This window comes from Triticum dicoccoides, chromosome 4A, assembly GCF_002162155.2.
Source record: "Triticum dicoccoides isolate Atlit2015 ecotype Zavitan chromosome 4A, WEW_v2.0, whole genome shotgun sequence".
In the NCBI taxonomy this organism is placed as follows: domain Eukaryota; kingdom Viridiplantae; phylum Streptophyta; class Magnoliopsida; order Poales; family Poaceae; genus Triticum; species Triticum dicoccoides.
In genome coordinates this window covers 592,240,613-592,255,300 of record NC_041386.1, presented here as the reverse complement: position 1 = coordinate 592,255,300, position 14,688 = coordinate 592,240,613, and the positions used below count along the sequence as shown (strand labels likewise).

General features: G+C 46.9%; 1 protein-coding gene and 1 pseudogene across 1 annotated transcript; both read left to right on the top strand.

Annotated features, from left to right (window-relative positions):
• LOC119287083 overlaps nt 1-1,522 on the top strand; it is a 6,215-nt pseudogene extending 4,693 nt beyond the window's left edge.
• A 2,100-nt stretch (nt 1,523-3,622) lies between these two features.
• On the top strand, nt 3,623-9,113 carry LOC119287084 (poly [ADP-ribose] polymerase tankyrase-1-like). Its single transcript, XM_037566586.1, has 11 exons — nt 3,623-3,877; nt 3,975-4,145; nt 4,698-4,832; nt 5,092-5,231; nt 5,377-5,487; nt 5,598-5,723; nt 6,925-7,026; nt 7,507-7,635; nt 8,179-8,349; nt 8,430-8,509; nt 8,862-9,113. The coding sequence occupies exons 2-11, from the start codon at nt 3,989-3,991 to the stop codon at nt 8,920-8,922; spliced, it is 1,212 nt and encodes a 403-aa protein (XP_037422483.1). The 5' UTR covers nt 3,623-3,877; nt 3,975-3,988; the 3' UTR covers nt 8,923-9,113.
• The last annotated feature ends 5,575 nt before the right edge of the window (nt 9,114-14,688 follow it).

The following is a 14,688-nucleotide window of genomic DNA, read 5'->3' as shown; positions in this document are numbered from 1 at the left end:
GGGGGGGGTCAGTGCTATAGAAAGGCTATTTTGCATGTTTTTTGCTGAAGTAGGCAAGGCCTTACGAAAGGACGGTACAATTCCCATCCAAGGTTTACATTTATAGTGAAAGCTCTGCCCATTCATTTGGATTCGAGTATATCTTGGCATGTATCCTGCTGTTTGAAGAAAACCATGTTTTTTGAACTAGTTCGGGAAATAAGACATCCGTTATTCCGGCATTTTACAGCCTGTGGCATCTTACTTTTCTATTTAATCTTGGTAAAAGTTCTCTTAATAATGTAGGGCAAGTCAAGTGACAAAGATAGGAAGGCTCGGCTGAAATCACAAGGTGCAAAAGCAGTTGAGGGCAAGGACTATGCCGCCGCATCAAAATTCTACACAGAGGTATATTTTGAGGCAGTTATATTCAAAAACGCTGTTACTGAAAACCCATTGGAAAACACTTTTATTTCTGTATTGCTAATGTAATACTGTATCATTAACTAGTTAACACAAATGGAGCAGATCATGGTTCTTGTTTTACCCCGCAATAAACAGGTTGTGCTTCGTGGTCTTTTAACATTTGGTTTGGTGCAGGCAATCAAGCTGGATCCGGCTGACGCGGTGTTGTATTCGAACAGGAGCCTTTGCTATCTGAAGTGTGGTGAAGCACATGACGCTTTGATTGATGCCAATGCTTGCATAAGTCTGGACCCTAAGTGGCATAAAGGTTACTACCGGAAAGGAGCCGCCCTTATGTCTCTTCTGGTAAGAATAAATGTTTTTTTTGCTGCTTTATACATCACCTCCGGCCCTGTAGAAAATCTTTGAACGATGATTTCATTATTAGGAGTACAAAGAGGCCTCTGATGCGTTCTCGGCTGGAATGAAACTGGAGCCTAACAACAAGGAGATGCAGGAGGCGCATAGGTACAATCCAGTTCATTCCTTCTATAGCTATTCTTCAACGGTTGATTAATTAAATTACCTTTAAACAGTAGTGATATTATGGACCATGTTTTATGAACCTTGGTTCTCGTATGATGGTTTCACATTTTATGAAAGTTAGTGTTACGTTGCTGGCCGTATGTTTGTGCATGCTGTACTGTGGCATATCATTCCTTTTGCGACAAAAAATAGCATTCCCGTCTGATTTTCAAACAAAGGGACTACGAAATGGTTGTGTGAAGATGGAACAACCTGGAGCATTTATAATCCCATTGGCATCGTGTCGTGTGAAATGATTGAGATTTCTACTCGTTTCCTGTTGGCAATTTCAGGGAGGCAGTTGAGGCAATGAGGAAGGAACAGTCTGAGCCGAGTCTCTACGCACTGGATTAGTTCTTCAGGAGTGCTTCTGCTTCCACAGTAGTCTTTTCTGAATGTTCGTTCTGTGTATATATACCTGTAAAAAGGTAGAACGTACTTGTGTAGTGGTTTTGCATGTTACGATCCAAAACGCTCTTTGGATGCTGGGAGCTCTTATCAGCACATGAAACTGTTACCAAATGCCGCTCGGCAGTCGGCATGTCTTCTTTTTTCTGCGTGTTTGATGCAGTTTGGATGTTTTCATTGGTCCTCCGCTCAGGGCTTGTAAGAGCAACTCTAGCGGATCCTGCAGAATTTCGATTTCCATAAGGACATTTGTTGGGTGTGTCTAGGGCACATCTAGATGGGCTCTAGTTATTGCACATCTAAGTGAGTGAATCAAGCATAAAGAGAAGGAAAAAAGAGAAAGAAAATATTCACACGAATCTCAATGTAAGGTCAATGACATATGACTTAGATGTGTAATACTTATGGCACATCTAGATGTGCTTTAGCGACATTTGTTAATATTTATGGAGGCTAAAACGGTTGAAGGCAAACACAGCTAACAAGGTAGAATCTGGTGCTACATTTTCTTTCGGTACTGCTATAATTGTATTTTTTGGGGGAGCAAAATCAGCTAGGCTTTATTAAACCGAGGTAATGTTTACAGGTATTACATATGGATCATGAGGAGGACCTAACCACAAATGTCTACTCTGTGGAAGGGAAACACCTAACTTATGAGCTTCAAAATTAGAAGCTCGAAATTCATGAACAAAAGAGCATGAAATAAAAGATTTCTCCATCTCCTTAATCTCCTTGACGACGACACCATAAGATCCTCTAGCCACACAATTGATATTTTTCACCACTTGCAATTTCATGCAATATGAAGATGGCGCACCCCCAAGTCTTCAGCCGACGATAGAGCATGCAATCGTCTTAGTGAAGTAGGATCCACCGATCCATGAGTGACCAGGACTGATGACTCTAAAGCCTAGTTTTTTGCCAGAATCTGAGGATTCTCCCAGAATTCGACCCTTATCCAGTTTTTTTCAGAATTTTTGAGCCCTATTTGTTCTACAATCCTATCTAATTAGACCCTAACTAGATAGAATTGTAAAAAAAAATGGGACTTAAAGATTCTGAGAGAAGTTGTGTAGGGGTTGGATTATGAAAGAATCTCTAGATTTTGGAAAAGAACTGGGCCTAAATATGTGCCATCTCTGTCACGGCAAATTGCTGCAGCCACCCCAATATTATGGTTCACAGATACTCCCGCGTCAACATTCATCTTAACACATCCAACAGGATATGGCATCCATCTCTTTCCCCCCTGATTTGCAGGGCCAATGTTTGGCGTCAGCAAAGGGATAACTTGATCAAGTTGTGAAATAGAACTCGTCACAACAAGGTGAGTGGAAAGGGGGCTTTGATGTATACCCTCATGGATGAGTTTTCTTGCCGTCCAGATTATCCACAACGTTACCGTCATACGAGTTAGCTCCTCATGCGGCAGAAGCTTCATCATGGAGAACAACCAATTTCATGCGAGTGGTTCCGAAGTGGCTATCATATGTTCCAATAGCACTGGATCGACCAGAGACCACGCACATCTTGCCATCGTGCACTCGATGAGATTGTGACGCCATGAATCTTGCATACCACACACGCAGCAATTATTGTTCCTATGTTTCCGAACATCTTCCGTTCGAACGACTAAGTTCGATTTTTTCCGCGTCCTGGGGGCGTGACTGGAAGCTAGGTCGCCCCAGGGGCCGAACTAGCGCCGGTTCACCCCCGGACCGTTATTTTTTAGCGTCCTGGGGGCCGAACGGCTGGAGATGCTTTTAATTTCAGATTTATCAACTCCGGCTATACACACACAAGCTGTCTCTGCTACACTTATTTTGGGCACACACTCGATGCACCCCAACCCCACTGCGTTGAAGTGATAGCTGCAGCAGAAGCAGCTCGACATCACTCGGCTCACCCAGTGCACCAACACATGCCACTATGGAGATCGTCACGCCTCCCCGGATTCTCCGTCGTCATCCGCAGTCAACGGCCCTCCCACTGGCGCCTCCGCACCCCGCCCGTCCCGTCGCATCCCATCCATCCGTCGCAGCCTTCTCTCTCCCACACAGAGGCCTCCTTTCCTTCCCATAGAAGCCACCGCCCCACCGCTAACCCCGACCGTCTGCCCGCCCGCTTCCAGGGCCTTCGCGAGCTCTCTCCCGCCATGGAGAACGGGAGGATCCCTAGCGGCGCCGGAGGAGGATGCGCGAGCGCGAGCGACGTCCAGAGAGCCGCGGCGGCTCGCGCCCTCGCCGACGTCGCCGCCCGCCTCGGCCTCCAGGCCACCGTCACCGACGTGGGCACGTGCGCGCGCACGCGACCCCCTCCGCTCTGTCTCGCCTCACCATTTCGGGCGAGTTTCATTCGGTCTACCATGGCCCCTGACGTGTTCCTTCCTGGCCTCCCGCTCGTCGCGCGCGCGATCTGGGTAGCACCGGCTGGCAGTGGCCGCCGCAGGAGCAGTTCCTCTTCGCGTGCGAGGACGGCGACCTCGACCGCCTCAAGGGTAAGACCCTCCTCCGTGATGGCATTGTTCTGGATTAGGGTTTACCTTAGCCGTAATTAACGTGGTTCTTTTGAAATCTGGGTCGATCGTCTTGAAGCCGTGGTAGATGGCATGGGCGAGGATGACAGGGAGTCGCTTGCCTCCGTGAGGCTCAGGGACGTTGGGGCATTGCATGCCGCAGCATCCAAGGGTGATGTGGGGATCTGCAAGTACTTGGTGGAGGAGCTTGGATTTGATGTCGACTCCGAGGCTGCTAATCCTGGCTCTGGTACGGCCGGCGCCTCTCCCAAATACTACTACTGAATCAAATGCTTCTGTGTTTCAGTTGAGTTCTTGTTTCTGACTGGGAAGCAAGCTAAGCAAATACTACTTCATACGGTACAACGCAATTCATGAATTATTGGCATCCATCTGTAGGAATTTCCTTTCCTCATTTGTTTCGTCTCACATATGCGGGCCAGTCAATTAAATTCTTACCATTCCGATTATTACTTCGTTTTAACATATTTTTGTCGCGTAATATAAGCTTGTGCTAGTGAAACCTGGTGATTATAAAATTTCCTTCTAAAAAGTAAAAACATGCTTGTGAATGATGTTTTGTTATGCAGTATTAATTATACCACCACTTGTTTATGTGCACCTGCAAATGTGCGTATCTCTGAGATTTCAGTCTTCAGTATTGCTTGTGATATGCATCCCTTCATATGCTGAGCAAGTGAAGAAGACGGCAGTAGATTTCTTAGGCCAACCGTTTGTTATTACGGTATGGCAGGGTGTCAATGTTTGACTAAATTGCTTGATTGTAATGCTTTGTTGGCAGGTGCGACGCCTTTGTCTTTTGCGGTGGGGCATGGGGAAGTGAATGCCACAAGGTATTTTCTTGAAAAAGGTGCTGATCCCAACATAAAAGATTCCTCCAACGGCACGACTCCTCTGCATGAAGCAGTAGCAACAGGTGTCTATTTCTTCACATTCTGCACTGTAAAAAATGGTTGCATATGATTTCATATTTCTCTGTTGAATTGCTGCCCGATCTGGTTATGAGGTTGACCATCTGAGTGATAATACGCAAGTGATGGTTCCACCACATGATTTTTTTAAATAAATATCCCAAAATGAATTTGTCCCGCAATTGAAATTCTTTTTGCCAGCGTGTTGTCTATACTGATAGTATATAACTATTCAAACTGTGTGGATGCCTCCTTTCTTGCTAGGCTGTGATGAAATTGCACGACTGCTGCTATCGAAAGGAGCTAATGTTGATGCACCTTCTCCTCATGGGACGCCTCTAGTTGCCGCTGCAGCTCATGGGAAGTTCAGTGCTATGAAGATTTTGCTGGAGCACCATGCAGATGTAATTAGTAAATTGATGTTCTTCCATTTGAGCTATTTTTTCTTCATAGCTCAAGTTTTTATGCATATACAATCCCTAGAATCATATTTCTTCAACATATGTGGAACCTGGGAGGTCCCTTTTGTTTTTCAAACTAAAATTGCAGCCGAACAAAGTCTCATGGGACCTTGGTACACCCTTGACCACAGCACTCTATGTTACTCCTGAAAGAATGAATGAATCCACTTGCTTAGAGTGCATGAAACTTATTGTCAAGGTATGGTGTGCTGTTCACATTCTGCACATTATGATTGCTTGAGGGAATCTTATGGTGGAAGATGCCTTTGTATTCTCCATGTGTTTTATGTTATATCTGTTCACCCACAGGCTGGTGCGGACGTCAATTGTACAACTCCTGAAACTCCATTGGCGATAGCAACTAACAATGGCTTAACCACATGCGTTAAATACTTGTTGGAGGTTGGCGCAAATATCAATGTTCCAGCTAAGCAGGTGAATTATTTTTCTAATTTATGTTAGTTCTTAAACCTTGATACTTGATGCTCTTAACATCATTGTTGTTGTCTCTGACACTTGTTGGATAAACCTGTCCCGGGTGATGAATATTATATGATGTCTCTTGGAACTCGAGTGCATGCAGACCATAATTTTTGTTTACTGCTCCTTTAGTACATCTCGCTGTATTCAATATGTGAGGTTCAGTGACGTTGAGACAAAATCATGGAGTGAAAATCAGATTAGAAGCTCCAGTCGTCCTGTCCAAAAACTAGGTGCTGACTAATTCCACCATAAAGGTCATCTGGACGGAACGATCCTATTGCTGAGACCTTGTATCATTCATGATTTCACTTTTCAATATCGGCAGTTCATGTTTAGCTCAGTGTTTGTAGGCGCCCAATGATGTTACGTTTTTACTAGTTCCATGAGAAATTTTGGATCCAGACATGTCACAAGCCAAAGAACTGTTTGCTTTGTCTCCCACTGGTTGCCTTTCATGACATCATGTTATAGAGGAGATTGCATCAATTATGTATCTTCGTGTTTTTGCAAAAATCTTGTCCCGTCATTTTTTAACTCACAGCCCTTGTATTTTCCTTTTTTGTATCCTCCGTACCCTGGCCTGCTTGGGAAACCAAGCAACCCTCTCTCTCACACACATGGATATTGAAGTGATGGAAAACAAATGGGGACATTTATGCAGTGTTTCTTTTTGTTGGTATAAACTGGTATCAGGTGCCTCTGGCAAGTCCATGCAAGAAGATGATGCAATAATCAAACTCTACTCATCTCTTTGATGAATAGATAGAGCACTTTGATCTGCTTTCAAGAATAATAGTCTGAAAGCTACATAGATAGTTCCCTAGATCCATCCATTTTTGGGTGAAGACTATAGGATGGAGCTAGATAGGAGATTTGATGGATCCATCAGAGGTATACAGTGTAGTAAACGGGGGATATTTGGAATCATTTCATTGAGAACTGGGAAACTTACTCTGCATATTAATAGTTGGGTGATGTATGAAAGTAATCCATATCATTGTGTTAGAATGCCATCTTCAGTTCTGTACAGTTAATATGTCATCAGCTATTCTTATTACTAGAAGAAATAAGACAGGTTATCCTGCCTTAGTACAGTTTTGCAGCATCTGTAATTTTTAACATATCTTAACATAAGTTTTGTTTAATTATTTAGGTTAAGAAAGGTGACAATGATAGCAAAGCTTCACTGAAATCAAGCGGTGCAAAAGCTGCTGAAGGGAAGAACTATGTCGCTGCATCAAAATTCTATTCCGAGGTATATTGTCATGCATTCATTTTCGATGGCCCTCTTACTGAACAAGCTGTTGGAGAGCACTGTTATTTTCATATTTGCTAAGACATCACTAAGTGGCAGTCTTAAGAATATAACACTTGGCATCCTACGAATGTATGTGTTCACACTCTACCGGTTACTTATTCCCACATGTAAGAATGTTTTGTGCTGCTATAATTGACAGGTATAGCTGTGTAGGGTCAGGAGTTAATATACCAGCAAACGCAAGCTACTGTTGATTTGTGTCTTTTGACTAATATTTCTATCCCTTTTTAAGCAGGTTATTAATTTTTTACAATATTTCACCTTGAGCATATCTATGCATGTATCCTGCTATTTGAAGAAAACCATGTTTTTTTGTACTAGTTTGGGGAATAAGACATCCGTTATTCGGACATTTTACAGCCTGTGGCACCTTATTTTTTTGATTTAATGTTGGTACAAGTTCTCTTAATAATGTAGGACAAGTCAAGTGACAAAGATAGGAAGGCTCGGCTGAAATCACAAGGTGCAAAAGCAGTTGAGGGCAAGGACTATGCCGCGGCATCAAAATTCTATACTGAAAAACCATCGGAAGACACTTCTATTTCTGTATTGCTAATGTATCATTAACTAGTTGACATTAGCTGGGAACTGATTTTTAAACATCCTTCCTAACTTACATGTCTGCGCCATGTACTTACTAGTTTCACACAGCTAGGTTACAGCTTAATTAGGATTTAGGAATCAGAAGTTGGGAGTGATTTTTCCCGCAAACAGAAAATAACTGAAATTCTCCGAATTGGATTTCATACTCCACCAAAGGGAAACAGTCATGGTTGATTTATCTGTTTTGACTTAATTTTTATTTTTCGTAAGTGCGTAAATCATTATTTCTTCAAATAAATTTGGATAACATTTATAACTGATAAAATCTCTTTCTTTTGTGCAACACATTCTATCTGACGCTTTTAACTGGTTTAGTGAGCTGTTTCCGTTTGATTTCTGAACTAGGTTCAGTTCTAAAACTGTAACCGTGCCACTTAGGTTTCCGATCACACGCTAGTTTAGCTTCACTTATCGTACTAGGTTCTTGTTTCATTCAGGAATAAACAGGCTGTGCTTCGTGGTCTTTTAACATTTGGTTTGGTGCAGGCAATCAAGCTGGATCCGGCTGACGCGGTGTTGTATTCGAACAGGAGCCTGTGCCATCTGAAGTGTGGTGAAGCACATGCCGCTTTGGTTGATGCCAATGCTTGCATAAGTCTGAACCCTAAGTTTCCTAAAGGTTACTACCGGAAAGGAGCCGCCCTCATGTCTCTTCTGGTAAGACTATAATCTTTTTGCTGCTTTATACATCACCTCCGGCTCTGTAGAAAATCTTTGATCCACAATTCCATCATTAGGAGTACAAACAGGCCTCTGCTGCGTTCTCGGCTGGAATGAAACTGAAGCCTGAAAACGAGGAGATGCAGGTAGCGCATAGGTATATATTACAATCCTGCATTGCATTCCTTCTGTAGCTGTTCTTCAACGATTGCTTAATTAAATTGCCTTTAAGCAGTAGCGATGTTATGGACCGTGTTTCTACGAACCTTGGTGCTTGTATGACGATTTCACGTTATGAAAGTTGATGTTACCTTGCTCGCTGTTTGGTATAGTACATATTATACTGTAGCACATATTTCCTATTGCGGCAACAAAAACATAGTTTATAGCTTTCTGTTCAAACAAAAGGAGGACTATGAAACGAAACCGGACGGAGCATTTCTAGTCCCATTTCATCGCGTTTAAATGACCGGCATTTCTAATCGGTCCCTGTTGGTTGGCATTTTCAGGGGGGCGGTTGGGGCGATGAGGAAGGAACAGTCCGAGCCGGGTCTCCGCGCACTGGATTAGCTCTTCAGGAGTGCCAGTGCTGCTTCCACGGTAGTAGTTCTTTTCGGAATGTTCGTTCGTTCTGTGTGTATATACCTGTAAAAAGGTGGTAGAATAGTGTACTTTGTGTGTTAGTGGTGGTTTGCATGTCACGATCCAGAATGCTCTTTTGCTGGAACCAAGCAGTTATCATCGATGCCTGAAACTTTTACCAAATGCTGCTCGGCAAGTCTGTTGGTTGGCAGCTCGCTTTCCTTTTTACCGCTTGTTTGATGCTGCAGACATGCCGTTTGGATGTTTTCATTGGTTTCCCGATCAGGCTGTATTGGTCCTCCTCTCAGGGCTTCGAAGAGCAGAGCAGCTGTAGCGGATCCTGCAAAATTTTGATAGACCGATCTAGCTGCTCGCTAATCGTCCCGAGCGGCGGTCTAAAATAGACAATGTTGGTCCCTAATCCAAAAAGGTAATAATTAGTCCCTTCTAATTGATAAAACAATTCTAATTAGAAAAAGTACCACAAAGCATACATGTGAACAGATATGAACACATTTAATTTGAGTTTTCAAATTTTAAAAAAGTCATAATTTTTAAATCGCGCGTCGGAATTAAGATCCGTTTTCACAGTTGTAATCCTCGCGACGTGCTCTTCGAAAATAGATCCCGCATGGGGATGTTTCGACGAACTAGTTTTCCTGTCAATTAAATATCAATGTGTGTGTAACTAGACTGCATTGCCGCGCCTACTGAGCGTATGTATATGCCAATATTTCATCACACGTCGCGCCCGGCGTCGCCCTTGACCCTCCATAGATGCTCTATCAGATCTTGCTGCAGTTGATGATGCACATGTGGGTCTCGGATCTCCTGACGCATACTGAGATAGGCAGTCCAGGTTGCCCGTAGCTAGTGATCAACTTCGGCTAGAGGATCCTGCCTATAGTATGGTTCAGTGTCAAACACTGGGTCTTCTTGCTCGCTCTCGATGATCATGTTGTGCAAGATGACACAGCAAGTCATAATCTCCCATATTTGATCTTTCGTGCAGGTCTGAGCGGGGTACCGGACAACAGCAAATCGAGATTGGAGCACACCAAATGCCCGCTCGACATCCTTCCTGCAAGCCTCCTGAACCTTCGCAAACCAGGCGTTCTTGCCTCCTGGCACAGGGTTTGAGATCGTCTTCACAAATGTCGACCATCTCGGATAGATGCCATCAGCTAGATAATACCCCTTGTTGTAGTGCCGCCCATTGATCTCGAAGTTCACCAGAGGAGAATGACCTTCAACAAGCTTGGCAAAAGACAAGAGAGCACTGCAGCACGTTGATGTCATTGTGAGTTCCTGGCATATCAAAGAAGGAGTGCCAAATCCAGAGGTCCTGTGTGGCCACCGCCTCAAGCATCACACTGCAACCGCCTTTGGCGCCTTTGTACATCCCCTGCCAAGCAAATGGGCAATTCTTCCATTTCCAATGCATGCAGTCGATGCTTTCAAGCATCCCAGGAAATTCTCTTGCTGCATTCTGTGCTCGGATTCGAGCAGTGTATTTCGCATTGGGTGTTCTCAAGTATTGTGGTCCAAACACTGCCACCATTGCCCGACAGAACTTGTAGAAACACTCTATGCTGGTGGACTCGGTCATGCGCCCATAGTCGTCGAGTGAATCACCGGGAGCTCCATATGCAAGCATCCTTATAGCTGTCGTGCACTTCTGGATGGAGGTGAATCCAAGAGCGCCGGTGCAATCCATCTTGCACTTGAAGTAGTTATCAAACTCCCGGATGGAATTCACAATCCTGAGGAAGAGCTTTCGGCTCATCCGATAACGGCGCCGAAATGTTTTCTCGCCGTGAAGTGGAGCATCGGCGAAGTAATCAGAGTAGAGCAAGCAGTAGCCTTCGAGACGATGCCGGTTCTTTGCTTTCACCCGCCCAGGCGCCGAGCCACCTCGCCACGGCTTTTCATTGCTTGCCAGCAGCTGGGCGAGGGCGGCGAGCACCATGAGATGCTCTTCTTCCTGGACGTCGGCCTCGGCTTCCTCCTCCAGCAGCGCGGCGAGCGCTTCCTCGTCATCCGAGTCCATTGCCGAGGCAGGCAAATCGCCGAACACCTTGCGCTCAGTGAGCGTGTACCCGCCGCTAAACCGCGCCTCCGCGGCCGAAAACGCCCAGCTGCTGTTGGAGGGGCTGCCACGGTGAAGCGCTGCTATTTTTCCGGCGGGGAATGGCTATCTAGCGGTGTAGGGCGGTGGGCGGCGCCGGGATATAGCTACTGGTGACCGAGGGCGCGGGCGGTGGGAGGCGAGTCGGGGAAGAAAACCTTGACTTTTCCCCTCACGGTGTGTGCCAGCCACGCTTTTCCCTTGCGCCGGAGCCCCCAACTGCTCCCCAGTGCGCCGGGTGCGGCCTGTGACCGCCGAGCGGAAAAAAGGCCGAACAGGCGATTTTCGGCGTCCTGGGGGCGTGACTAGGCCGTTTTTTTTACGTCGGCGCCGAAAAAGTGGCCTGGGGAGGCCTATTGGGGGCGCGGCTGGAGATGCTCTAAACATCAATGTGTGTACAATTAGACTACATTGCCGCGCCAACTGAGCATATATGTGTATAACTAGTCCTGCTAACTAAATATCAATGTGTGTGCAACGAGACTACATTGGCGCGTCAATTAAGCATATATGTGTGCAACTAGTGTTCTGCCAACTAAACATCAACGTGTGTGTAACTAGACTATATTACAAACCAACTAAGCATATGTGTGTGCAACTAGTCTTTTTGCCAACTAAACATTAATGTGTGTGCAACTAAATTATATTACAAGTCAACTGAGCATATGTGTGTGCAACTAGTCTTCCTGCCAACTAAATATCAATGTGTGTGCAACTAGACTAGTCTTCCTGCCAACTAAATATCAATATGTATGCAACTAGATTATATTACAAATCAACTGAGTATATGTGTGTGCAACTAGTCTTCCTGCCAACTAAATATCAATGTATAAACTATATTACAAGCCAACTAAATATCAATGTGTGTGCAACTAAATTATATTACAAGCCAATTAAATATCAATGCGTGTGTGGGCGATGCTTACACAATCGAATCATAGCCCCGGCCAACTATTTGGCAGTCGATGTGCAACTCCGAAAGTATAATTGTGCAACTCTTTCATGGTCAGACGGTTGGGCATGCGGCTTCACATTCCAACAAACTCTCTCTAGTGAAAAAAGCGCCGACGGCCACCCCGGCCTTGCCGTCCACCGCATGGAGTCCACCCCCAGCCACCGGCGGCCACAACCGCGTGTGACGCTGGCTCGACGACAGCCCGTCCTCCGCGGACTCTTCCTGCCGGCCCTCCCAGCCCAGCTCCTACCGCAGCGCGCTGTGTGCGGCGACCACCTCGTGTCCTCCGAGGCCGGTTCCCCGCTTCCTGCCCCGCTGGGGTCCGTCCCTCGCGCCGCCCCAAGATCCGAGATCCATCGCGTGTGCGGCGCCCTGGACGCACGCGACGCCCTCCCGGAGCCGTGGGTGCAGGTCCGCGGCGGCAAGCGGCCTCGCAGCCCCCGTCTCCAGCGTCCTCCGGCCGGGTCTTCGCGCCGCCTCCCCAGGCTCCCGGGTGCGACAGTATTTCAGTGTGCAGCAATAGTTGATCAAGCTTACAATGTCGCTCGTCTAGCTATATTTGAATAAGCAATGCAAACGCGAGACATCATCTAACCATCTTTGTATTGTCGTGTTGTGCAACTTTTTAATAATCGTATCCAACTGCGAACTACTATGTGCGCAACTACAGCTACCGTGGATGCCAACTATGCTGACAAAAATGTGCAACTACCATAATCATGCATGAGCTATTATGTCGACAAGAGTGCGCAACTCCTTCACCATCTCTCGTTACAGTAGGTCATGAGCAGAAGATATTCTAATCGGTAATCATGAGGGTTGAGACTTGAGAGCAAAGTTTATGTTCATCCAAAGAATTCATGCACGTAACACCGTACAGTAAAATCAATTCCAAAATGCACGAACTGGGGTTGCAAGACTTGTTCCTCATTGGGCCGATCACCGTCAGGCGCTATTGTCATCTGGTGTAGAGCCAGGAGCCCAGGACCCAGTAGGGTGTCGAGGAGGAGGCCCTCATCGAATCCCCAAGGAATGAATCGCAGGATGTTCAGCTGTCGCGCCGTCACTTCTGGACTTGTGGCCGGTGACAGATGGACGTATTCCGGGAAAACCTCACATGGCGCCCCGACGGCTTGCCGAAAACCTCACGGCCAAGGCTATGCTGTAGGCCCCTGGCGCATCCATGGACATGCATGGGCCGCTGCCGCTGCGGCAGGCTCAGGGTCGGGCCCCCACTTTCCCTGCCCGTGTTTCAAGCGCCCATGGTTGAGCCTGCCGCTCCGGATCCGCAGCCCAAGTTTGCCGCTGACCACCACCTTGGCTGGTGCTACTCCAGAGGCCAGACCACGGGCCGAGCGACGTGCAAACCAGCCCGCGTGGACGCAAGGGTCGCTCCGACCAAGGGAGGCAACTATGTCCAAGGGGGAAGTATCTCTCAAATCTAGGTTGCCGGCTCAGTCTCTCAAATGTGCTCATAAGGATAGAGTGTGTGTACACGTGCATATTTGATGAGTGTATACATGTATGTATATGAGCGCTTGCGTTTGGACTGTGTTCAAAAGAATATATTCCAAATCGCTCCCTTAGAGCATCTCCAACAGGTATCTGATCCTTGATGAAATCCAGATATTGGGGAGTTGGGTCACAGATGGCGCAACAAAAAAAAAATCTCACCTTCGAATAAGTTATTAGGATGTCCCAGTGAAACACCTTGTCTTCGCAGTATATAGTGACATTTGGCCTTGTCCCAATACATTTTTCCAGTACTTGGCATGTGAACACGTTACACACGGCCGCCGCCGTACGTCGATGCCTCATTGCTGCATCCATCCTCATGTCGGTGTGTGGGCACGTCCTCTCGGTGATGTGCATCCCCACACTAGATGGTGACACATTTAGCAATGACCCATATAAAAAATGGACGACGACACACGAGAAATATGAGAGGGGCAGGGGAGGGGGAGGCGATGTCGTTTTCATTCCTCGGCGATGATGGCCGGCGAACGGTACATGGCACAGTCGTGGCCTCCCGACCCGCGACCATAAATTACGACAAAACATGAGGGAGGCGATGTTGTTTTCATCCCTTAGCGATGATGGCCGGTGAACACTACAAGCCATATCCATGGCCTCCCAACACACGACCATAAATTACGACAAACAGATGGAGGAGAAGGAGAGAGGGAGGTGAACTCGCGGACGCGACAAACCGATGGCCGTGTCACCCACGCATAGAAACGACAGGGTGGGGAGGCATGGTTGCCGCCCACGGGTAGAAGCCGCGGGAGGGGGGGGGGCGGGGGCGAGGGAGAATGGTTCACCCAAACCGGGTTGAAGCTTGGAAGTTGACAAGCCGTGGATGTACGCCTAGCATTTCCATTTCAAAACCCCCGAGCAGGAGCCACCACTCGGGTGCCGCATAGCGGATACGCCTCCCCCCACCTGCTCCCGGCTCGATCACGACCGTCGGATCGGACACGTGGCGCCCGATCCCCCGCATCCCGCGCTCCCGAGTCTATCTCTCTCCCACGTTCCCGCCCCTCCCCTCCCATCCCATCCCATAAAGCACGCAGCGGCAGCGGCAGCGGCCACCTTCCCGAAGCTTCCGCCTCCACACACCGGAATCAATCCCACCTACCCAACCCCAACCCCACTCCCACTCCCACTCCCT

Excerpts from the sequence above, each read along its gene's own strand:
- LOC119287084 (XM_037566586.1), top strand. The coding sequence starts at position 3,989 with ATGGGCGAGGATGACAGGGAGTCGCTTGCCTCCGTGAGGCTCAGGGAC. Across the intron at positions 5,232-5,376 it reads TGCTGGAGCACCATGCAGAT|CCGAACAAAGTCTCATGGGA; the intron begins GTAATTAGTAAA and ends CTAAAATTGCAG. Across the intron at positions 7,636-8,178 it reads CGGAAGACACTTCTATTTCT|GCAATCAAGCTGGATCCGGC; the intron begins GTATTGCTAATG and ends GGTTTGGTGCAG.